At 36.1% G+C, this 23,661-nt stretch overlaps 1 protein-coding gene across 2 annotated transcripts in view; it reads left to right on the forward strand.

Annotated features, from left to right (window-relative positions):
* Nucleotides 1-1,390: 1,390 nt before the first annotated feature.
* LOC107014686 (exocyst complex component SEC10b-like) overlaps nt 1,391-23,661 on the forward strand; it is a 37,294-nt gene continuing 15,023 nt past the window's right edge. Inside the window, exons 1-16 of one of the 2 annotated variants that reach the window (XM_015214713.2) lie at nt 1,391-1,625; nt 9,997-10,097; nt 10,203-10,460; nt 10,545-10,619; nt 10,995-11,096; nt 11,408-11,458; nt 11,579-11,684; nt 13,268-13,387; nt 17,870-17,961; nt 18,262-18,427; nt 18,512-18,588; nt 18,930-19,028; nt 19,129-19,219; nt 21,837-21,922; nt 22,522-22,695; nt 23,428-23,481. In XM_015214713.2, the coding sequence (XP_015070199.1) occupies nt 10,002-10,097; nt 10,203-10,460; nt 10,545-10,619; nt 10,995-11,096; nt 11,408-11,458; nt 11,579-11,684; nt 13,268-13,387; nt 17,870-17,961; nt 18,262-18,427; nt 18,512-18,588; nt 18,930-19,028; nt 19,129-19,219; nt 21,837-21,922; nt 22,522-22,695; nt 23,428-23,481 (1,647 nt within the window). In that variant the 5' untranslated portion in view covers nt 1,391-1,625; nt 9,997-10,001. The remainder of the gene's footprint in view (nt 1,626-9,996; nt 10,098-10,202; nt 10,461-10,544; nt 10,620-10,994; nt 11,097-11,407; nt 11,459-11,578; nt 11,685-13,267; nt 13,388-17,869; nt 17,962-18,261; nt 18,428-18,511; nt 18,589-18,929; nt 19,029-19,128; nt 19,220-21,836; nt 21,923-22,521; nt 22,696-23,427; nt 23,482-23,661) is intronic. The other variant, XM_015214712.1, reaches the window with a different exon arrangement.

Consider the following 23,661-nt stretch of genomic DNA (forward strand, 5'->3'; position numbering starts at 1 on the left):
TTCTTAGAATACTCTTAGTTTAGTAATTTGATCATAGATGTTCTTGTGGTGATGACTTCCAGATTTTGGGGAATAATAGATGTTGAATTTTAGAAGTTATTGAATTGTCTTTTATTAATGAGTTTAAGTCTTCCGCATTACTATCCGTTGATATTAAATTGAAATGTTAGGATTTAGATTGGTTGGTTCGCTCACATAGGAGGGTAAGTGTGGGTGCCAGTCGCGGCCCGGGTTTGGGTCGTGACAGTTAAGCATATATTTAGATATTTTCAAATAATCAATTTGAAATTATTTTGTTCTAATACATCCAAGTAAGAAATAATCGTTTATGCAGATGCAATTAATTTGTCTACCACATAAAGTCAGATCTTAAGTAAGTTATTTATTAACATATGTAAGTGTAATTATATTATGATATTCGATGAAGCAATAAATAGTCGCCATTTCTTTAAATTATGCAAATCTAGTAATCTCTTATGAAGTCAGCACGGAGTGTGTATGGTCAGATTAATGACCCGATATATTTTGCAATTATACAATCTTTTTATGCAAACAAAGATTTACAAAAAAATGTATGAAAATAATATTGCTCTATAGCTCAACTAAAGAAAATATATATCAAGAAGAACGAATTAATCATATTGCACCAATTTTTTTTTATACATGATTTTCAACGAAGTGGTGAAATAGGTGTTAACAAATCCGTTCAAGTGATAATATTGAAACTTTTTTAAAGCATTACCAACACCAACATTTAAAAATTAAGATATTAAATTGAAATGCATCGACTATAGATATCAATTAAAACTTTCATCATGGATAAGTAAAGTACGCATCGTACTTTTTCCCATTATTTATGAATTTGTCCGACCGAATTTTTGTAATAAAATATTTAATAAGACAATACTCAAAAGCCTTTTACGAGATATATATATACTACTTTTTTTACTATACTCTTTTCATTGAAGTTAATATATTAAAATTATAACAAGATACATTATCTTTTACAGGACATCAAGAAAGAGTGTTATGAATTATTATATTCAATAATTGAAAATATACATATACAATATTAATATTTTGTATAACATATCTTATTTAACACTCGCAATCTCTCATATAGGAGATGTATCATTCAATAATTTTATACCATTTAAAAATTATTTCTCATTCCGCAATATTAATAAACAGGAAAAAAATAATAAATAAAATATTTTCCCTTATTTCTGTTTTTGTTTATATAGTTTTATATTATTATTCAATAAAATATATTTTTGAACAATTTGAATGTAATTGACTGAATTACACAGTCCATTTCTTTGAGAGGTGAAAAAGAAGAGGCCAGGTAAACAGGTCACCCGGCCCAATAAAATGACTGGATCCTACCTGTAACCTCTCCTTCATTTGTCCCTTACTCCATGACTCTTCTGCTAACTCAACTTCTCGGTCTACAACGGAGAAACTAATAAACAAATAAAGTAAAGCTCATTGAGATCTTCAAGGAAAGCCGTATTCTTCTTCTTGTTAATCCTGAGATTTTTCTACAGTTCATCTTGATCGCCATTTTGCTGGGAACAAAGCGAACTCCATTTCACCATTTCTCCAACCATAATTGAGCAAAAGAGGCGAGTTATTTCTTTAAATAGTTTACTCTATCTATATGTTTTTAACTTCTTGCAATTGTGTTGCTGTGTAGTTGATTATCTAACAAATTGGGTTTATGAAAAAAAAAAGTAATACCCTTGCAGGTTTAACTGGATGTTAGTAGCGATCAGCTCTTATTTTGTTTGATTTCTTTTTTTGCTGTTAAATTTCTGTAATTGAAGGGTTTGAATCTGAAACTTTTAGTTTTCTAAGTCTGTAGTGAGGATTAATATTCTTCAGCTTCACATCTGAGTCGTTTAGGAAGATATTATTATAATTTCATTAGTTGATCTCTGCTATTGCAACTATATATGCTAAAGAATTTCTCTTGCTCACATCTTTGTTCTAGATTGAAATTGGAGTAAAACAGTTGGTTCCTTAATTTTGCTTTACTATGGACATCTTGATGTTACTTGGGCTGCTATTTTTGATGTACATGTTGCTTATATTTTGTATTTCTGCTTTTTGCCTGTTAATAATTGCTCTGATATTGAGTGATACGGTGATGATATCTCATCTACTTCCACTGAAGTGGCAGTGTCTAATATTCTCCAGTTATTGGGAAACAGATCAGATTCTTAAAAGAGGAAGGAATTCACGGCTTTATCTTCTGAAATTGCTAGTTATTGGATATCTGAAAATTTTATTATTCCACCAAATATAGGGTAAACTAAATTTCTGCGACCCTAAGATAAATAGGACAACAAATGTTGTAAATTCTCTACTTTTTGGTATATTTATTGCTTATATACCAGAGATTTTGCCATTTTTAGTAAAAAAATTACCTTAAATAAAAAAGATATATAGGACGGCGGAATTTGCAATCCTAGGATATTCTAAGAGAAAGGATGATGCAGAAACTTGAAATTAGCCAATATTATACGCTCTCAACCAGCTTAAAGGTGGGAAGGAACAATCGCGTATTGCACTTTAGCAGCTCGGAGTATGTGCCTTAAACCGGAACCTATATTGAGATGTATGGAAATCAGAAGGAGAAGGCGATGCTGCTAAAGATGGTCTTATGATTTACAAAGCTATGCTGTCACTTATCTGTCCATCTAGACATTTCAACATTATTTAGATAAGAAGTAAATGGAGCCCTTTGATTCCCAATCGAGACTTTCAATAGCATTAAAATCATTTCTATTTCTTCCATCAAAGTGACCATAACATGTAAAGGTGTTCCAATGCATTTCTTTTGTCCTTGCTCGCCACATGCCATTTTCTACTATCATCAACATGTCATGTGCACATACTTCTTGGTGTTGAGAGCTTATAGCAAGGGGACTTTTCGTGTCTTTCATTTCACACGTTGAGAGATGATTAAAAGTGAAAATTGAGATAGTCCATCGGCAGAGTCTTTGACACTGAGTTAATAAGTCACATTCAAAGTTTGCTTCTAACATAAGATTATTGAGCTTGGAGAACTCAATTTCCCTCAATAGTTCCTCTCCATAGTCCACTACATTACTTACCCAAAAGAAGAAGAAGAAAAACTCTCCATACTCCACTAACTTAGATGTAGAAAAAGCTAAAGAATGGGAATCATATGTTTTAGTCCCTTAGTACATTGCAACTACTCCCCTCCACTTACTCTCTGTTAGTTGGAGGATATTCAAAATCATCAACAATCACTTCCCTACTTGAAGGATGACAGAATCTAATGCCCGAATTACCCACTGTGAGGAGAGTATTGTCTTCACTCTACTATTAAGTAATATCTCTTTTCCCTTTCAGTTATTCTAGAGGAATTTCATTATTACATTTTCACACGTAGGTTTGCACAAGGTTGACTTACTTTTGCTAGAAAAGTATGATTTTCCCAAGGCAGCCATCATTCTGCCAAAATTTGAACTTATAGGAACCAAAACCTTAGTGCTGCATCTAGAGCCTAGATGGAGATGCAGATACTCACAACCCCTAAAAGATTAGCAAGATTTTGGATATTTGAAACATCATTAATCAGAATGAACTTTATGTTATGTGTATGACACGTAATCTCAACGCAACTCTGATGCAACATTAAGTGCCATTCAGCATTTGTACTCATCTAAGGTATAGGAAGTATGCTTTGTTAGCGAGAAAGTATATAGAAGATGGATATTAGATTTCCGCAATCCTCAATCTTGGGACAATACATGTTCAATGTTCATCTTTGGCTTGTAAATTAGAGAGAAATCTGTCGACGATGGCTTCTTCAACATCTTGCTCAAGACTTATAATAAATAGAATAAGCTAAAAGAAGCATAGGCTAAAAAAAGATAAACTCTTACATCTCAGAGGAGTATTACTAGCTTTTGAGGTTGTATCAGACTTGTAAATGAACCAAGAATAATGTGTTTAGTATAAGTGTTGAGCATTGTATTGATGATCTGACAGATGTTATGGGCTGTAAGGTGGAACAACTACCAACCATCTATTTAGGCCTACCACCTGGAGGCAAACAGAATTCAAAGATGTGATAGGGGTCCTGGATAGGTGTAGCAGTAAACTGGTGCCACGGGAGACAACATTTATCTTTTGGGGGTTGACATGCACTGATCAACAGTGTCATGGATGGTATACCGACTTATTTGATGTCTTTCATAAAATGCCAACAGCAGTGGAGAAGAAGTTGAGTACTAAGAGGTAGAAATTTCTATGGGAAGGCAATGTTGATATCAAAAGTTCCATTTGGTCAAATGAAAGGAAAAAAGAAAAAAGACAGAGAGGGGACTCTTTCTACCTGCTAACTCCTTGGATGAGAAGTAGGTCCCTTGTTTTTGGCAGGAAGAGTTCCAAGAGGGGGTGAGGGTGAGGAATCTAAAGCTGCATAACCAAAGCCTTTTATTAAAATGGCTTTGGAGATATAATGATGAAAGCGAAAATCATGGAAACAGTTGATAGATGCCAAGTGTGATTGGAAAGACATGTGGGCTCCATGCTCAGTAATCTTCTTTTAATTGGGAGTGTGGAGCACAATCAGTAATGTAATGAATCAATATAATCAGTTTGTGAAACTGAATCTAGGGAATGTTAATAATGCCCAACTCTTGTCTGATATATGTCTGGAAAGTGAAAGTTTTAGATCAAAGTTCTTTGTTTTGTATAGCTGCTCCACAAACAAAATGAAAGATATCTGACTTGTACTAAAGCATTGGTTGACAGCTTATCTTTAGGGGGGGGGGGTCTCTCAATGGGAAGTATATGAATTTGCTCGATTGATGCAATTATTGGACCTGTAAGATTGGAGCTGTGTTGTCAATGGCACGCTTAAGTCCAGAAGCGGGCTCAAAATGTGTTGAGTGCTTTGCCTCGCTTAATGTGCGCTTCAATGTCATCATCAACGTTTTGAGACATACTTTTCCTTGCCAATGAGTTTCTTCAGAAGAAACGACCCTAAACAATTGATATTTCACTTTATCCTAATTCTTTTTTAATATTTCTTTGGTCATATATTGTCATTCATGCTTATAATTATTAGTTTTGAACTAAGATATATATATTTGTATTGAGTCTCCCTTTGCACCTTTTTTCATTAAAGCTCATTCTTCATTTGCGGTTTGCACTCAAAGCCCCAACAAGCCTTAGAGCTTTTTTTGCACTTTTTGCTTTTGATGACACTAGATTGGAGGACAACATGAGAGACTCTTTAATCTGGGAAGCAAGCAATGACGGTATTTTGACGGTCAACTGATGCTATAGTCTGTTACAAAAATAACAAGGGCTTTATCACAACCAATAATTTATGGAAATCCAAAAGCATCAGTTAAAGTAGCTTGTTTTAGTTGGATTGCAACAAAGGAAGCTTGCATAACTTGGGAAAACTTGCATTAGAGAGGAAGTATTCTATGTAATAGGGGTTACATGTTAAAAGAGGTAGAGACGGTTAATCATATAATCATTCATTGCAAAGTGGCAAGACAGTGTTGAGAGATCTTCCTAAACATATATGGTGTCAAGTGGGAAATGTCTTCGGGTATAAAGAGTTTGTGGAAGACATGGCAACACTAAACAATGGCAAAAAACAAAAGATAGTATGGAGAAAAATTTCTCTGTTTTTTATGGACAATATGGTTGGAAAGAACTAGAATTTTCTTTGAAGGGTAAAGGCATCATGTATCGGGGATTAAAAATAGATGCTTATTAACTTCGTATTTATGGTCTAAAAGACATGTTATAGAAAATATGGAACAATATATGTTTTTTCTGGAGTAGATGGGAGGAATGTAGTTACCTTGTTGTGGTTACTGCTGTTTTTTTAATTTTGTTCCATATTGGTACCTTTTTAACAGAACTTGCCTTGTAAAGAAATAGAATAAAGAATATTGTCCCAAAGCCAAGAGAAACTAAAGGAACCTTTAGAAGCTATACAAGAAAAGGGTCTCCCTGCAAAGCCAAGATCAACTAAATTAACCGATTGCGACAACTACGAACCCCTTAATTAGTTTTGTTACTAATACTAACTAATAGGCTTTCAAAAGCTTTTCCATACAAATAGGGGAGGAATCACTTGCTCGGTATGCTGTTGGTAATTAGTTTGAAAGATAAGATACAAGCTTACTCCAACCAGACTATATTTGACAATGCCGATGGATCTTACAACTTTGGTGGGAATTGTCAATTACATGGTCATATGCCATTTCAGCTTTCCATCTCCATTATTTCTATTTTTTTTGATAACCGAAAAATTCGTCTGTGACCCGCTGTCCTTTGGACCAATCACAACCTTCTATTTTTATAATAATACTAAGTACAACAACAACAAGAATAACAAACCCAGTGTAATCTCACAAGTGGGATTTGGAGAGGGTAAGATGTACGCAACCTCACCCCTACCTTTATAGGGTAGAGAGGCTGCTTCAGATTGACCACCCTCCTCCTTTATCCTGGCTTGGGACCGCAATGTGAGCGAGCTCACATAGGCGAAATTTTTATAATAATAGCAAGTGCCACTGATATTTAATGTTGTGATTTTGCTTTGCAACCAGCATGCGAGTTTGATTGAGTGACTTATTTTGGCTTTTGTGAACATAAATCCTGTTAGCGACAAGGGCTGTTTCAAGTCTTCCTTTTATGTATCACCTTGGAATTTCTTCGAACTAGGAATAGGCCTATAGATTTGTTAGATGCTTTTTAAGAACGTGTATCATTACTATTCTACCAATACAGAGGGTGAAAATGAAGCATTGCAAGCAGATTTTGAGGAACAAGAAATACTTGAGTGTTTAAAAATATGTGCTATAGACAAAGCCCTTGTCCTGATGGATACACAATGTTTTTTTTTAAATGGTGGGAGATCATTAAACATGACATTATGGGAATTTCCACATTTTTCGCTCAATAGGAATGTTTGAGAAGAGCTATAATGCAACCTACATAACACTGATTCCTAAGAAGATAGGAGCAAAGGAACTCAATGACTTCAGACTCATCAGCTCAATTGGAAGCTTCTATTAGCTAATGTCCAAGGTTTTGACAGAAAGGTTGAAGAGAGTTGTGGATAAGTTGGTAGACAAACAGCTTATGGCTTTTATTAGACATATAATGGATGCAGTTCTTATAGCTAACAAAGCAACTGATTCTAGAGTGTCCCAGAAGAAACCTGTATACTATGCAAACTTGATATTGGGTTTTCATCCTATGTATGTTGAGACAGATGGGTTTTGGTAGCAAATCGATCTCTGGATCAAGTTTTGTATTTCAACTCTTAAGTTTTTGGTACTCATCGATGGATCTCCTGAAGGCTTTTTCTATGCACAGAGAGGAATCAGGCAAGGGGATCCCTTATCACCCTTCCTGTTCATCATAGCTATGGAGGGGCTTAACAATATGTTGAAGATATCCAAGACTACAGGAAGAATACAAGAATTCTAAGTCAGTTCGGTTACTGGGAATTGTGTGGAGATCACACACCTTCAGTATGTTAAAGACACACTAATTATTTGTGGGGTTAAGGAGGAATAATTGCTGATTTTGAGACTTATACTAGTTTACTTTGAAGCCATATTTGGACTACATATAAACTGGAATAAAAGCCATTTGTATTAAATTAATGTGGCTCTGGATATGGTAACACCTCTCACAGGCCTTGGAAGGAGTGATAGGTACTCTGCCATCTGTATACTTGGGCATGCCTTTGGGGGCAAAGTCTGGATCCGTAGACATTTGGAACGCAATATTGGAGAAATGTGAAAAGAAACTAGCTAGATGGAGATCACTATACCTCTCTTTGGGAGGTAGATTAACTTTGATTAATTCTGTTCTAAATGCTCTCCCTACATTTATGTTATCTATCTTCCATATTCCCTAGCCAGTAGTTCAGAAGTTGGACAAGATTAGAAAAACTTCTCGTGGCAAGGAAATAAGGAAAGAAAAGGCTTTCACTTAGTCAAGTGGAAGAACATCAGAAGTAAGATTCAAGGTGGATTAGGTAGCAAGAATCTCAAAGACCATAACAAAGCTCTTAAGATGAAATGGTTATGGAGGTACCATCAGGAGGATCAAGCACTATGGTGTAGGGTGATCAACAAGTAGTATGAGGAGCTGATAAATGGGTAACAAAGGAGGTAAATACCCCCTATGGATTAGCCTTTGGAAATTCATCAGAATATTTTGGCCTTCAAGGTAGTTACAAGATGAAAGAAGGATACAAACAAATAAGTCTTGGTGGCATTCAAGGCTTCAAATGGCCTTGGAAGCAAATCTGGAGGATCAAAGTGCCACACAAAGTGGCATGGTTTACATGGCTACTACCCACTGAAGCAGTTTTGACATTGGATAATGTGTCCAAGAGAGGAATCTCTCTATGCAACAGACATTCCTTATGTGGTAAGGCTAATGAGACAGTGAGATATCTCTTCTTACATTGCAACTTTACTGAGCAGCTGTGGCAGATTTTCCTTAATCTCAGAGGCATATCTTGGAGTATGCCTAGATCGATTGATGAGACTGTTCAGTTGGGAGATGGTTGGAGTTGGGGCTACAAATAGAGTAAGATGGAGGATGATCCCTGCTTGTTTTTGGTGGACTATATGGAGGGAGAGAAACGATAGATGTTTTGAGAATAGGAGACAACCTGCAGGATGTAAAACTTAAATGTATTTTGTTGTTTTGCTTTTGGTGTACAAATGTCTACTTCAATGAAACTGAGTCAATCATAGATGTTTTAGGGTCCGTTCTGATTTGGTTCAGTTTTTGGATAGATTATACTTCCTTTCTGCTTTTGTAAATATGGTTTTCCTGTACTACCTACGTACTATATGAAATACAAATGTTACCAGTTTCAAAAAAGAACACATGTATCATTGATATCCATAACATCAGGATGAGTGCTATAAGGTAGAATAAAATGCTATAAGGTATTGTTTGTTTTAAATGAGACATCAGAATTTAGTTGAAGGTGATGTAAGAACAAATATCCGTCTCTGCGCAGTGAGGAGTTATTGTTTTACATTTCTAGTTTGAGAAATCAAGTTTCCTTCATCTATTAATTTAAATCCCCATGATGCCAAGAAAGATGAATTTTGTTTGCTTGGTTGGCGGTTAGAGGTGTGACTCTGATGGTTGAAAACATGAGAAAGAGTAGGATTCCAATTACATATGTTGGTTTGTGCTCAAGGGTAAACACTTAGAAGAGGATGTGGATCATCTCTTACTGAATTGTCAGGGAGCATCACGAGTATGGGTGGAAGATCTCAAGATAGTTCATGATACAATGGACTATGCCAGGTACTAGACATGATGTTGTTTCATTAGCACTCATATGGACAGTTTGGAGGGAGAGAAATAAGAGAGTTTTTGTAGGGAAAGAGCTTGATTAGGTTACCTCATGTTTTTAATGTCTTTTGCTTGCACCTATGAAGTTCCCATTTCTGTAGAATATTGGATGTCTTTCGTAGAGAATCATATATTTCTATATTCGTTACTTTTTTTGGTATACCTCTCATATGCTGGAGTTTTTCGACCTTATTAATAAAATTAGAATTTAATCGGTAAAAAAGTATCCCTGCTCAGTATAAGGTTAGTCTAGAGCAGATCTAGTAGTTAATGGAAATGGCAAATATGGACGCTAATATCTCATCTGAATTTTGATTTTGTATGAAACTGCTGAAAGTCTTGCGGATTTTGTCTTTCCCTTGCATAATTTAAATTAGTAAAATTCACTTTTTTTGGTTGCTACCTTTTTCTTCGTTAGTTGTCTGTCATATAGCTGTTTTCAATGAACAAATAAGGACTGATCACAGTTCTTCTGTTGTACACCAACTTTATGCTGCTTTTTGACTTTGTTTTCCTGCTTGTCAAATAATTACAATCCAGTTATTTAATGAAGACGACAGAGATAATTTCTGGTTCCATTTTCTTTTGACTTAGAATAGATGAGAGAGACAAGAGACGGAATGAAGGCTGACAGGTTTTCAAGATCTGCATCTGCCGACTCTGATCCGCTTGTTCTTGACATAGATGATTTTAAGGTGATCCCTTGGATACCATTTAATTTGACTGGAAGATTATGCCAACTTAAGCTTTAGAAATTTTGTAGTTAACTGACAGCAATGTGCTCTATTTACTAAATGCAGGGGGCTTTCTCCTTTGATGGCTTGTTTGGTAACTTGGTGAATGAGATATTGCCTTCTTTTCAAGAAGATGAATCAGATACCACGGAAGCTCATGGAAATGGTGTTGGGAGTGATGCTCTACCAAATGGGAATTTGCGAGCACCACCAGATGCGGGAAAGTCAGCACAAGGACTGTCAAGTCCCCTATTCCCTGAAGTTAATGCTTTATTATCCTTATTTAAGAATTCTTGTAAACAATTGGTCGATCTCAGAAAACAGGTATGGTAAAGCATTATATGTGGATTCAGTGAGATAATACTTTTGCTGATGACTTTATTCTAATCCCCTCATATTTAATCAAAGGTTGATGGGAACCTTAGTGATCTTAAAAAGGAAGTTGTTGTCCAAGATTCAGAGCACCGAAAGACACTTTCTGAGGTTAGTGTATTGAATTCAGTATCATGGCCATTATGAGATGAAGTTAATATTTCAGTCATCGGAAATATTTTTTCTGGGGAAAATATCTTTGTAATAAATTACCTCATTGTGTTGTACTCTGCCCCATAGTAAGTGTCTTGATAGAATAAATAATGACAAAGTGATTTTGAGTAACATTTTAAATCACAGTATGTATGGGTCTGTTTTCAATGTACTTCGGAAATTTGTTTTATGAAATGAGAGTTGATTCACTTGTTTCGATCGGTGTCTCTTCCTTCCCTGTGTACTTACTTCCAAAGGTGTCCAATATCCTTCATGCTGCGTTGAGCTTCTTTTTACCTAAGGCCTCAAGTTTAAGAAGATTGCATTGTGCAGCTGGAAAAAGGTGTAGACGGCTTGTTTGATAGTTTTGCACGGTTGGACTTGCGTATATCTAGTGTGGGTCAAACGGCTGCCAAAATAGGAGATCATCTACAGGTATAGCTGCTTAATACCTTCTTTGTATTTTGAAAGTCTTGTAAGCACTTGTTTTGATGCTTGATTAAGGTTAATGTTTTATTTTATGGTCAAGTTCAACTTGTTTTTTCTTCCAGAAATATTCTTCCACTTTTACTTTGTGTTTCTCTTGCTGATAATGAAATGCCTACTTTTATGAGTAGAACGAAAGAGAATCTTTTGCTCAACTCCATAATTTTTATGTTGATCTGTTTCCCAAGCTGTTTAAGACCATGTCATCACAGAATGCTGTTAGTATTTTCAGAATATATTGAATCTCCTTTTGTGTTTAGAGTGCAGATGCTCAGAGAGAAGTTGCTAGTCAGACGATAGAGCTTATAAAGGTAAACTTTACTGGCTAACTTCTTGGTTATCAAAAGAACTTCTGACTTACTTCCTCCATGCTGTAAAACAAGTTCTATCCTCATTTTAAAACTGACAGTATTAGTTGCTTCCTTTGATAGTACTTGATGGAGTTCAATGGTAGTCCAGGAGACCTGATGGAACTTTCTCCTTTATTTTCTGATGATAGTCGTGTTGCGGAAGCTGCTTCGATTGCTCAAAAATTAAGTGAGATCCATATGCTTCCTCGATATTCTCATGTTGTAAACATTACACTTGCTTTACCTAAATTTTTTTCCATGATTGTTTCAGCTGTCAATTGTATTAACTCCTTGTGTTTATTACCTACTAGTCAATGTATAAAGTGAAGAAAATCACCTGCCTCTTAGTTTTAAGAAAGATGCCGACATGTCATTAGCATTTTTTTTTCCTTGAAATTTTAATTTACAGTTTATATAGTAGACTTCAAACTTAGAGTTCTATAGCAGTGTCCTGAATCTAACCTCTACATTTTCTCTCTATCTTGTCGTTGTCCTCTTTCTTTTCCTGTTCAGTTCCGTTCTCCTAAAAATGAAAAAAATCAGCAATGAATAGAGCAGCCTGAAGCAGGGTTCTCTCTTTCCTGTTTAGACCCTGGATTTAGATTTTCCTTCCTTGGCTACCCTTTGATTTTCCTTCCTTGACTACTCAAAGCTAACACTTTATCTTCCCATGAGGTTTCCATGGCATAAGATCTGTATCTCTGTATTGTCATCTCATAATCATATGAGACTTTATGAACGACAAATCATTTTGGCCAGTGCCTTAAAATGTGCAATGGTTTGCATTTTGCAGATGTTTTCCATTACTGAGGGATTTGTCATGTTTATGGTAAATAGCATAATAGAACAGCTGATGCGAAAATCCTGCTGCTTGTTTTCCTTTTTACGTTCTCTTTTGAGGATTGGGCGGGCTAGAGATGAATCCAGGATTTCAAGACAACGGGTGCACCATTGTTTAAAGATTAAATGTAAATTTCAAAGGAACAATTGGACTAGAGGATTCATATCTTTTGTTTTTTCATAAAAAAGAACTAAGTTATTATGACAACAACTTGGCGAGCAAATAATTAATTATATTATCACAAAAATGTCATCAGAGAAATTAAAAAAACAAAAATGAAGGGGGCAGTTTTATAAGGAAGGCTGCTCTAGATTTTTTTTTTTAAAAAAGAAACAAATGGCAGTAAGTGGGATTCGATCCCTTGACTTGATGGAGTTAGGACTAGCTCTCAATCAGTGAACCTCTCAATCTCTTTTGATCATGCCTTCAGATAATACTAGATATATTTAAGTATTATAACAAATAATATATCTATTTTAGTCAGATGACCATGGGTTCACGTGACTCTTTTTTTACACATAAATTCTCCGCTGGAGACGTCTGAGAGTGGTATAGTGTGACTGTTGGATTTTGCAGGTCCTGGTCAGTGACCCATTGTCTCAATCACTATTCATTCTTTTTTATTGCTCGTATTACTTTAGATTTAGTTTTTTAATATCTTAATTCTACTGAGGCATGCACTTCACAGTGCTCTTTTTTGTTTGAGGATTTCTTATCCTTTCCTTCCGTGATGTTCCTCTTTAGATAAAAGAAATGGATGCGACTTGGATTTCTTTCTTGGTATACAAGAGTGAAACAATCGTGTCTTCTTCTAGTTGCAGTTACATTCATTAATATTCTTCTTTTCCAGGGATCTTCATGTTAGGACTTCTTTTCTTCATTTTCCTTGATTTTTATGAAGAGTTACATACTTTCCACATACATACTAGGATCATTTGCTGAGGATGATATTGGAGGACAAGCCATGACCATCTCATCAGCTGTCGGTAATGCAACTGCGAGTAGAGGACTGGAAGTTGCTGTTGCCAATCTCCAAGAATACTGCAATGGTACATAATCAGGAATTTATTTCTCCATCTAACACTTCTACTTGTTTTATCTTGTTAGAACTGTAAGAAGATTTTAAAGACCTCGAACCCTCCAATTGCTGTTCTACTTAATAAGTGCAGTAAGCATTTTTGTAAAGGAACGGGGTACTTGATTGAACTCCATACCATAGATTAAGTGGTTGAGTAAAGGAAGTAAATCTATCACTATAAATGTCAGATATGAAGCTTCAAAACCCTATGAACGATTCTTCCAATTTTTGAGGCAAGCGCTTAGTGGCTATGGCTCAATCCTTTTTACTGTCCTGGGTTTTTTTTAATGACTGAGAAATCTGTCTGGACTGGAGCCAACCTATTAGGCCTACTGCAGCCCCAGAAACTCGGAGATGATGGGCCTGCACTCTACCCTTCTCCACTTAAACACCAGAATTAGTTCACTTGGCGCAAGGCTCAAACTTGTGGCCTAAGACACTAGTCCCTCAGGCTCAACCTTTGCCAATTGAACTGAACTCCTGTGGGGTTCAATTGGCAAATACTGTCCTGAGTTACTCTAGTCTTTTTCTAAGTGAAGTGTTTTATAGTTTGTTTTGATTTTGGCAAGGGTTGTTTGGTGCAGGAAATTGTGAAAGCTTCAGTTAGGTACATCAATGCCACTAGCTCAGTAACCTAATGAGAGTAGCTATACTGATATATAGTTCCATTTCAGTATCTTAGATTCGCTGTGACATACTTGTAAGGGTAGATTACTAGAGATCATATCTCATGTCCAACTTTTGTGATATAATTAAGGTCTTAAGAAGTCATTTCAATTTGAGTAACATTTTATGCAGGTTGTTGCGAAAGGAAATTTTGAGTATTTCAATGCTTGAACCCCATGATTAGTTGTATAAAGCATTAATGTTCATTGAAGTGTGTTAAAACATATTTGAAATCTCAAAACCTGAAATTTATATTATAAAACAGTGATCGAGGGACAAGAATTTAGGTTGCAAGGTCAAATTTCATGAGGATAAGGTAGGGATAGCCTAGTAGAAAGTATTCTCCACCTCCAACCTTGAGGGTGGTGTTCCCTCACCAAGGAAAGAAGTGGGAAAGATAGAGGGGGTTTGTGACAAAGGAGTCAGGTTTACCAAGTGTAAAACGAAAGAGAAAAAGACAGAATTTCATGACCTGTGACCAGTGTGTTAACTTTAAATAGTACAACGTTCAAAGCTTAATTAAAAAAAAAAAACCATGGTTCATGAAAAGTATATAGAAATTTGGGATTTATTGAAAAAAATAGTGAGATATACCAAGTGATGAGTGGATAGCTAAGACAGAAGGAAACTAGACTTGGGTTGTTAACTTAGGGAAGCCTTTCTGTGAGCTATTTGGATTAGAGCCATGTTGGTTTTTATTTATTTACTTATTTATTTTAATTTAGAATAGAATTATTAACTCAAATATAACTATTTTAATTGCTTATGTGCTAGGTTAAATTTTAGTAGCTTGTCGAGCACTAGAGCTATGTATTCAGTAAAAGGAATTCTTTGAGCTTTATCCTGTTTTATTTCCTTCATTTGTGTTCTTTTTTTTTTTTTGGTTTGTGAGATTTCTTTTTTTAATTTGTTTTGAGAAACAACTTCTGATAAGTAAGGTTTTGCAGCGGATACTCACGGCTGCATAATGAAAAGTGATATTAACCTGCACCTTGCAAAATGCTTCTTCAAACTTTTAGCTCTCCTTTGATGGTCACTTACATTGGTTGACACTGTTGATGCTCTGTATATTGTGATTTATTTGAAACCCCCTGGTTCTACCTTTAGTAGCTTTACCAAAGGCCTTGAATGCAAAACATCACATCACATCTGTATCACTTATTTCTTATGACGAGAAATCCATCTAGAGACAACTCTTTGGGCCAATCACAACAACAACAACAACATACCCAGTGTGATCCCAGAAGTAGGATCTGATAAGGGTGGGGTTTACGCATACCTTACCCCTAACTCTGCGGGGTCGAGAGGTTGTTTCTGATAGACCATCGACTCAAGAAAAACATTTTTCTAAACAGTTTTGAGAAATACATGAGTAAAACAAGCTATGTTGAAAATATCGAAGAAAAAAAGTATTTATAGCAAAAAGAGTAAAGATAACCAAAGCAAAATAAACAACAATAGTGTTAGAATTGAAGAGTAAGAAAATGGTAGAATGATACTAATAACACCATGATTGATTAGAACCATTCTTCTGACCCAGAGAAAATAGAGCTGTCAATATGGGCTAGCCCACCCCATTCGGGCTAAGCCATATAGGCTTTGACATTTTACGGGCCAGGCCAGGCTAGCCCATTTTTTGTGTGAGCCAAAAAACGGACGGCCCAACTCACAAGTACGTGGGCTACAGGCTTGCCGGGCCAGCCCATTTTTTTTAAAAAATTATATTTTTTTTAATTATTAAATTAAATTATAAATTATAATTTAAAAATATTATCATAAAATATCAACAAAACAAATATTACATGATATTAATGTTACTACTTGTTAATCAAATCCACAAATAAAATTCTCTATATAATATTTACAAAGTTTTTTTTCAAGTAAAAGTAAAAATATCTAAATAAAAATATTAACCTAATTATTTTGAGTTTGTACTCTCTTTAATTTTAAATATTAATATTATATTATATTTATTAAATTTATTTTTATTGGCTCACGGGTTGACCCTACCGATATTTCTCAAGCCTCTCAAATCAGCAGGCTTATTCAGGCCGGGCTAAAAAGCCTTTTTCTTAAATGAGCTCCAAAAATCATAGCCCAGCCCCATTAAATCCCGGGTTAGGCCAGGCCGGCCCAACGGACCTAGCCCATATTGACGGCTCTAAGAGAAAAGAGAGAAACTGCTTGACTACCTACAAACCTTCTACCTTAATCCTCGAACTTCATTCCCTCCTGTCTAGGATCATGTCCTTAATGAGTTGTAGATGTGCCATGTTATGTGTAATCACCTCTCTCCTATTCTTCCTCGGAGTACCTATACCACTCTTTAGAACTATGGCCGTCAACCTTTCGCACCTCCTTACTGGGGCATCTGTGCTCCTCCTCCTCTTCACATGCCCAAACCATCTCAGTCTTGCTTCCCACATCTCCACCATGAAGGCCACCCTACCTTGCCAGGTATATCCTCGTTCCTAATCTTGTCTTGCTTAGTGCCCACATATCCATCTAAGCATCCTCATTTTTCACTACTTTCATTTTCTGGACGTGTGAGTTCTTGACTGGCAAACACTTTGCTCCATGCAACTTAGTTGGCCTGACAACCTTTCCATAAACTTACCTTTAAGTCTCAACTCTTGGTGGTGCATTCTAACGTAGGACACCAAATGCCAATGTATCTTTCCACTTGTCTAATCTTGATCGACATGAGGACAAATTACAGTAATCCTAGAGTTGTGTTGGTTGGAGGTAGCAGTTGGTTAATCTAGGTGCCAACAAGTAACCCCTATAATACTGTTATTAACCAAAAGAAAAAGGGCAAAGAGAAAGAAGTTGATAAATATATGCATTGAGGTATGCCTTCTCAAAAACTTATATGTGGACACATGCCTTCTCAAAATATATATAGGTATGAGGTATGCTAATAATGACCCCTTATTAGTCAGAATTGATGTAGCTCAGCTTTATCAAAAAAAAAAAAAGAGAATTGATGTAGCTCAGAGTGCTAGGTTTTTTTTTCAATCAGTACATAACAAAATTGACAGAGATCTTAACTTTTATGCATCTGTTTTAACGATATATTTTTTGAAATTGGTAACTGTTCTCTGTTTTAACCATATAATTGGAAGTGATATTGGTATGAACTGAGATAGAAACCATTATATGAAGTCAGTCTTTTCTTTTATGCGTTATTTATGAGTCGGACACATACTACCACAATTTAAGATCTGTCTTAGGTGGTGTACTCGGGAAGGTTTCTGCTGTTAATGTTCTCCTGTGTTTGGCAGTTACTTCTTTTACTCTTGTTTTCCTTCTGATTTAAATGTTTAGACTTAGTTGTTGTTATGTTCATTAGGTTTGTTCATAAAGTCTTGCTATTCTATTTAAAGACATACATGTACATGTAAGAATAAGTGAGATTAAGAAAAACCTCTAGATATTAACCCATAATTGTCCCTAGGAAACAAGTTATCTACCGATCTTGCATGCGAAAGAAATAGACCTGATAGAATGGAGTAAATACAGAGGATTCATAAAGTTGACACCAAATAATTTAGAATTTAGACGTAGTTGATTGATTGATAGTATATATGCTATGCACGATTTGTAGAATGATGATGTTGAGAAAGTAACATTTACAGAAACTGTGGCAACTTTCTGATGAAAAGAAAGAAGTGAGGACTCTCATTATCCATACTTAATTTTCTTCCTTGCCTTTTACTTACAATTCAATAGAGTTTGCTTTCTTGTTAAAAGCATATTAAGTTTTCTTCTTATTTTGTGGCTGTAGAGCTGGAAAACAGATTACTATCTCGATTTGATTTGGCTTCACAGAAACGTGAGCTGTCTACTATGCGGGAATGTGCTAAAATTTTGTCACAGGTAAACAAGTAAATTATGTAGACCTAGCAGTTCCTCGGGTGAAATCTCCATGTGTAAAGTTGTTCTACGGAACAACTGTGATAAGGTGCAGCTGATCATGATTTTAAAAAAAGAAAGTTTACAGATAACATGGAGCTTTATGAGAATTGTTATTTACCTTTTCTTCTAGATAGTGTTGGTTGCTTCCCTTTTAAGTGCCATCTGAAATTTTCGTTGTTTACATAGAATTCAGTATCGGATTCTAGGTTATATGCATTCAGAAACTTTTTCTTATTTTGACATATTAATGTTGGAAATCAGTTTAACCGTGGTACCAGTGCTATGCAACACTATGTGGGATTATGTCCAATGTTCGATCTGGAGGTCATGAATGCAGATGCTGAATTGGTTCTTGGAGATCAGGGTGCACTACCCAGCCCTAGCAATGTTGCACGTGGTCTTTCTTCAATTTTTAAAGAGATTACAGGTTATAGAAACTGAAATTGATCTGAATCGAAGAGTGGTTTTTCTTTTCAATTCATGCCTCTTGATGCCTCGGATTTAATTTCAGAGACTGTGCGCAAAGAAGCAGCCACAATAGCAGCTGTTTTTCCGTCCCCAAATGATGTAATGTCAATACTAGTTCAGGTATGGTTGTATTATTACTGGTTGAGGTAGTTAGTTGTTGAATTATCTTCTTCTGGTGTGATGGTGCATGCCAGTAATAAAACAAGCTAGCTCAGAATATGGGCAGAGTGATTTTGCTAAATTTTTTCTTGCTAGATGACTTAGCATACTACTTTCTTATGAATATTTACTGTTTTTTCTGAACATTGTTCCTTATAGATGTTTTGAGCTTCCTCTAAGCCATCTTCTATTCTCTATTAGTTCTGGTGTTGCCGCTCAAGTTAAAATTATAGTCGAATGTGTCGCTGTAAAAACTGTATTGTGAATTGTTATATAGTGACTAATCCGTGGTGGTTGTTCAGCGTGTCTTGGAGGATCGTGTTCCAAAGCTACTTGAGAAACTCTTACTGAAACCGTCTCTTGTTAGTCCACCTGCCATGGAAGAAGGAGGACTTATATTAGTGAGTAACATGATAAGGAATTTTCTTCTGTTCGCACGGGCCTTGAGGGAAAAACATGAGCCACTAATTTATCCTTTTATATTCATTTTTGTGCATTCAGTATCTCAGATTGCTAGCGGTGGCATATGAGAAGACACAAGAGCTTGCTAGAGACTTGCGTGGTGTAGGGTGTGGCGACCTGGATGTTGAAGGTAGAAATACTTTCCATCATCTCATCGTTGCAAACATCTGGTTGAATTTTTATTGTGTAAATGTGATTGAGATTCAAGTGAAAGATATAAAGATCTGCATATAACTGCTTTTCATTTGGACCAAATATTGCTCCAAAATAATATTTTGAGATGCACTTTTATGGAGACATGTACAAGCCCCAAAACTTTTTGTTAGTGTCGTGACTCGAAATCTCTTTGTTTACTAAGATGAGGAAACAATATGGGCTGTGACTCTTATCATTTGGTAGATCCAAGTCCATGGCCTATTTCGGGTTCACTCGGAGTCCAAGCCTTCTCCCATCGGTAGTTGGAAGCAGAACTGAAACTGGACAAATGTCTAAAGCGCTACACTAGAAGGTATTGCTATTGATGTAAAAAAAAAGATTTACCCCAATTCACTTGCAGACAGTTCATTTTTCTCGTCTCGAGGAAGTGAAAAAACACTGAAGATTGCTGGAAAACAACTAAAAAATAGCAGAATAAGCAGCTAATAAGTTTGATCTACTAGGCTGTGAAAAAAAGATGACAGAGAAGTTCTTTCTTTTGATTTTTTCCTTCTGGTGTGAAGGAAGAAGATCAATTGATTGAATGGGAGGTAGAAGCAAAAGAAAGAAGATTGGATATTTTGAATTATTGATTGGGGAAAAAAGAAGGTAGACTTGGGCTAGTGAAGCCTGCTCGTTTATAGATCGTTGAAGGGACTACCAACCAGTGTTATTAAAAGCGCGAGCTTCAACGCGTCTCTGCCACTGAAGCGAGGCGCCAGAGGAAAAGAAAAGCATGCGCTTTTGGTGTCGAAGTGAGAAGGTCTGCGCTTTAGAGAGAAAAGCGAGAACCTAAGACTAATTTTAAAACTTATGCAAAACAGTCTCATGCGACTTCTCTTCATCGAAAAATGGGAAAGTAATGCTAGATGTTTTGATAGCATAGAGAATAGTATGCAAAAGATTAAGCTAAACTGCCTTTTGTTACTATGTTTTTGGTGTAATCAAATATACTCAAATGACACTATCTCCATAATTGATGTTCTAGATTCAATTTAGGTAGGAGTTAGCAGGATTTTGAAGTAAAATTTGTATATATGGTTTTCAATACAACCTATGTACTGTTTGTGAGAAATATACGAAGTTACCTGTTCAAAAAAAAAAAAAGATGTGTGCTGCTAGAACGTTCAGGATAAAAGAGCGCAGTAGACTGAAATGTTCACCATGGTATCTGTTAAGAATTCCCACATCGGAAAAGGGATGAAAATTTGGTCTCTTTATATGGACTTGGACAATCCTCCCCTTATGAGCTAGTTTGGGGTTGATTTAGGCCCAAGATACATCCTTACATGGTATCTGAGCCAGGCACATCCCAATTCTTCATTCGCCAATGTTGGGCCCCCATATTATAGTGTCCACGCTCCAGTTGACTAGGTCTGGGCTGGGCTTCCGCGGGGGTGTTACGAATTCCCAATTCGGTTAAGGGATGGGAATTTGGTCTCTTATATGGACTTGGACAATCCTCCCCTCATGAGCTAGCGTTCGGGGGGTTGTGTTGGGCCCAAAATCCATCTTTACAGTATCAGTACTAAAGTTATAAAAGAGCAAATTAGTGAAAAGTGAAAAGGTAAAAAGCATCAAAGTATGTAGGAGCTTTAAATGCAATCAAACTATAGGCTAACCGCAGAAAAACCACCAATGAAGAGAGAACCAAAAAGAAATGTAATGCAAGAAAATGTAACTATAGTTACAAAAATGATTATTTGGACAAAAGAAGAGAAAAACTATAGTTAAATCATTTACATATGTTGTTGTGCCCTTGAAGACAGAAACCCTGTTGGTGAGGTTGCACACACCTTAGCACCTTGACCTAAAGCACCTATTAAGCAAGGTGAAGCACCTAATGTGGGCTTCACCATGCTTCAGGGCTGAAGTGTGCTTTAGGCTAGCATTTACCAATGGTGTAAAAGAACAGAAAAACTTTAGTCAGCTGACCTTCCCAGTAGACTGAAGTTACTTGGATCTTTACCTAGATTGTAGAGGATTGATACCGTATGAGAAAATAAGAGAAGAAAGATACTGATGATTCGGTGATTGGATAAATAAAAGACACACCTCTTTAGTCTTTATTGGTGTCAACCACGATACACATATGTTATCTGTCCAATGTTGGAGAATACCTTACCTTGGAACTGGGCACTTCTAAATAATGTTCTAATTTGACCTTGAACATTCTAACATTGAATGTTACTCTTCCTAGTTGCTTGCAATTATCCTTAGTTAAAATTGAACCGACTACAATGGAGAATATGTGGATGTAATATCAAATCTAAAACCTGATCTTTCTTGTGCTATCCTGTCATTCTATCTGCTTGAGTTCCCAAAAAGTACAGAAAATGACATGCTCATATAACTTCTTACTTCCACAAAAAAAAAAAAAATTAAGTACAGAAAGATTTTGATTGGTAAAATCAAGCATAATTGCACTGCAACACTTTTTGTTGAAGAAGTTTTCTACTGTTTGAATATGGTTGCACTTTTGCTTCTGTTGTACGTGATAGTGACTTTTGTGTTTGTGCATTACAATCTCATGTTGTTTTTCTTCTGGACAGGTTTAACGGAATCCCTTTTTCTACCCCACAAAGCTATATACATTGAGTACGAGCAGGCCTCTCTTAGACAACTCTACAAAGCTAAGGTTGGGATAGTCTGTCTCTTAGTGGTCCATCATCTTAAATTTAGGATATCTCTCTGTCTAGTTTTCTCTTTCCTTTTGGTCTAACTTGCAGAAGAAAAATTTATAAAGATACCTCTACAGCATGGAGATAAATAACACCGGAAATAACAATCTAAATGTTAACATATCTGCTTTCCAGTATTTTATTTGGTTATAATGATGATGATATATGTATATATAAGTAATAAACTAGAGATTAAGAGAGAAAGGGATAAGATTTATGGACTGTCAATTGGCTGTGTTAGCAGGTTGTGGAAAGCTTGAGATTATTTCCTAGCAGAGCCCAAATAAGTTTCAATAGGACTATGTTGGGTGGATTCTTACCTAATCTATTTGTATGATAAAGTAATGTTCATAGCTGACTCATGTTTTTCTGAAAACCGTTAAACAATTTTGAACTTCGGGAGGTACATTGTTAGAAGAAAAAGATCATTATTAGTGCTATAAACTTGCAACAAGTTGCCGAACTCGGTGTTTATGAAGCATTCCACTGATAAAATATCATTATACTGATTATTACTCATGAACTAGCATCAACACACTTTGGTTATACCTCGCAGATGGAGGAGCTACGTGCTGAAGGCCAGCAATCCTCCGAGTCATCTGGGACAATTGGACGCTCAAAAGGTGCTTCAATGGCATCCTCTCACCAGCAAATTTCTGTTACCGTGGTGACAGAGTTCGTTCGTTGGAATGAAGAAGCAGTATCCAGATGCACTTTGTTTTCATCACAGGTATATGTGACATATGTTTCAGGATGTTGCAACCAGGGACAGATATACGTTAGTCCAAGGGGTGTCACGTGACACTGCTTCGTTGATTTTTTTCTAACTAGATATACCTGTAAAAGTAATAAATAAAACAATTATGAAAGGTAGAAATGTTAAAAGGACTCTGCTTGTACCAATGTCACTCAGTAGCTTGGTGGTTGGGTCATGGCTGTTCCAACGTTTGTGTGAGAGGTGCGGGATCGAACCTGCACAACCTCTTTTTTTTATGCAAATGCAGTTTTGGGCTTTTGGCAGTTTGGCCCAATATTTAGAACCTGTAAGGCCTAATTCAATAGTGACACTGCTTATGGAAAATTCTGTGTATGCCACTGGCTACAACCTACTCTTTCTTGGAATGCATATATACCTTTGAGATGGTTGGGCACAGCTTCCTGATTTATAAAATTAGCTAGGTGGAAGATCCAAGAGAATATGTATTGCATTGAGCCTGAATGCTACAGAGAGACACACACTTACACAGTCAATTAATTAGCGAACAGTTCTATAGAAAACTAAAGACAACATTTTTTCTGATAAGTTTATTGGTCATGTTAGAGGATTAAAATAATCAAATGTCATGTCGTCTGTTTCCAGTAGACTGGTGCAGTTCTTGTCCTCGGACTTTGATATTGATCCAAACTGATTCATTTCAGACCTACAGGGTTGAACTAATTGCTTGTTAATTTTTTTGTACAGCCTGCTGCAATTGCTGCTAATGTAAGGGCTGTTTTTACATGCCTTCTGGACCAAGTAAGTTCACTACCTTTCTATTTCAATGTTTGTTTCTGCTGGAAGTGGAGTTGTCATAAAGGACCAGCCCAGCCCCACCAGGCCCAAGCCTCGCGAGCCAAGGAATATGAAATGCTCAACTCAACCCTAGAAGAGTTGCAAGCTGGGGCTGGCTAGCCCTTTTTTTTTCTTTTCAAACTT

Source organism: Solanum pennellii, chromosome 3, assembly GCF_001406875.1.
Source record: "Solanum pennellii chromosome 3, SPENNV200".
In the NCBI taxonomy this organism is placed as follows: domain Eukaryota; kingdom Viridiplantae; phylum Streptophyta; class Magnoliopsida; order Solanales; family Solanaceae; genus Solanum; species Solanum pennellii.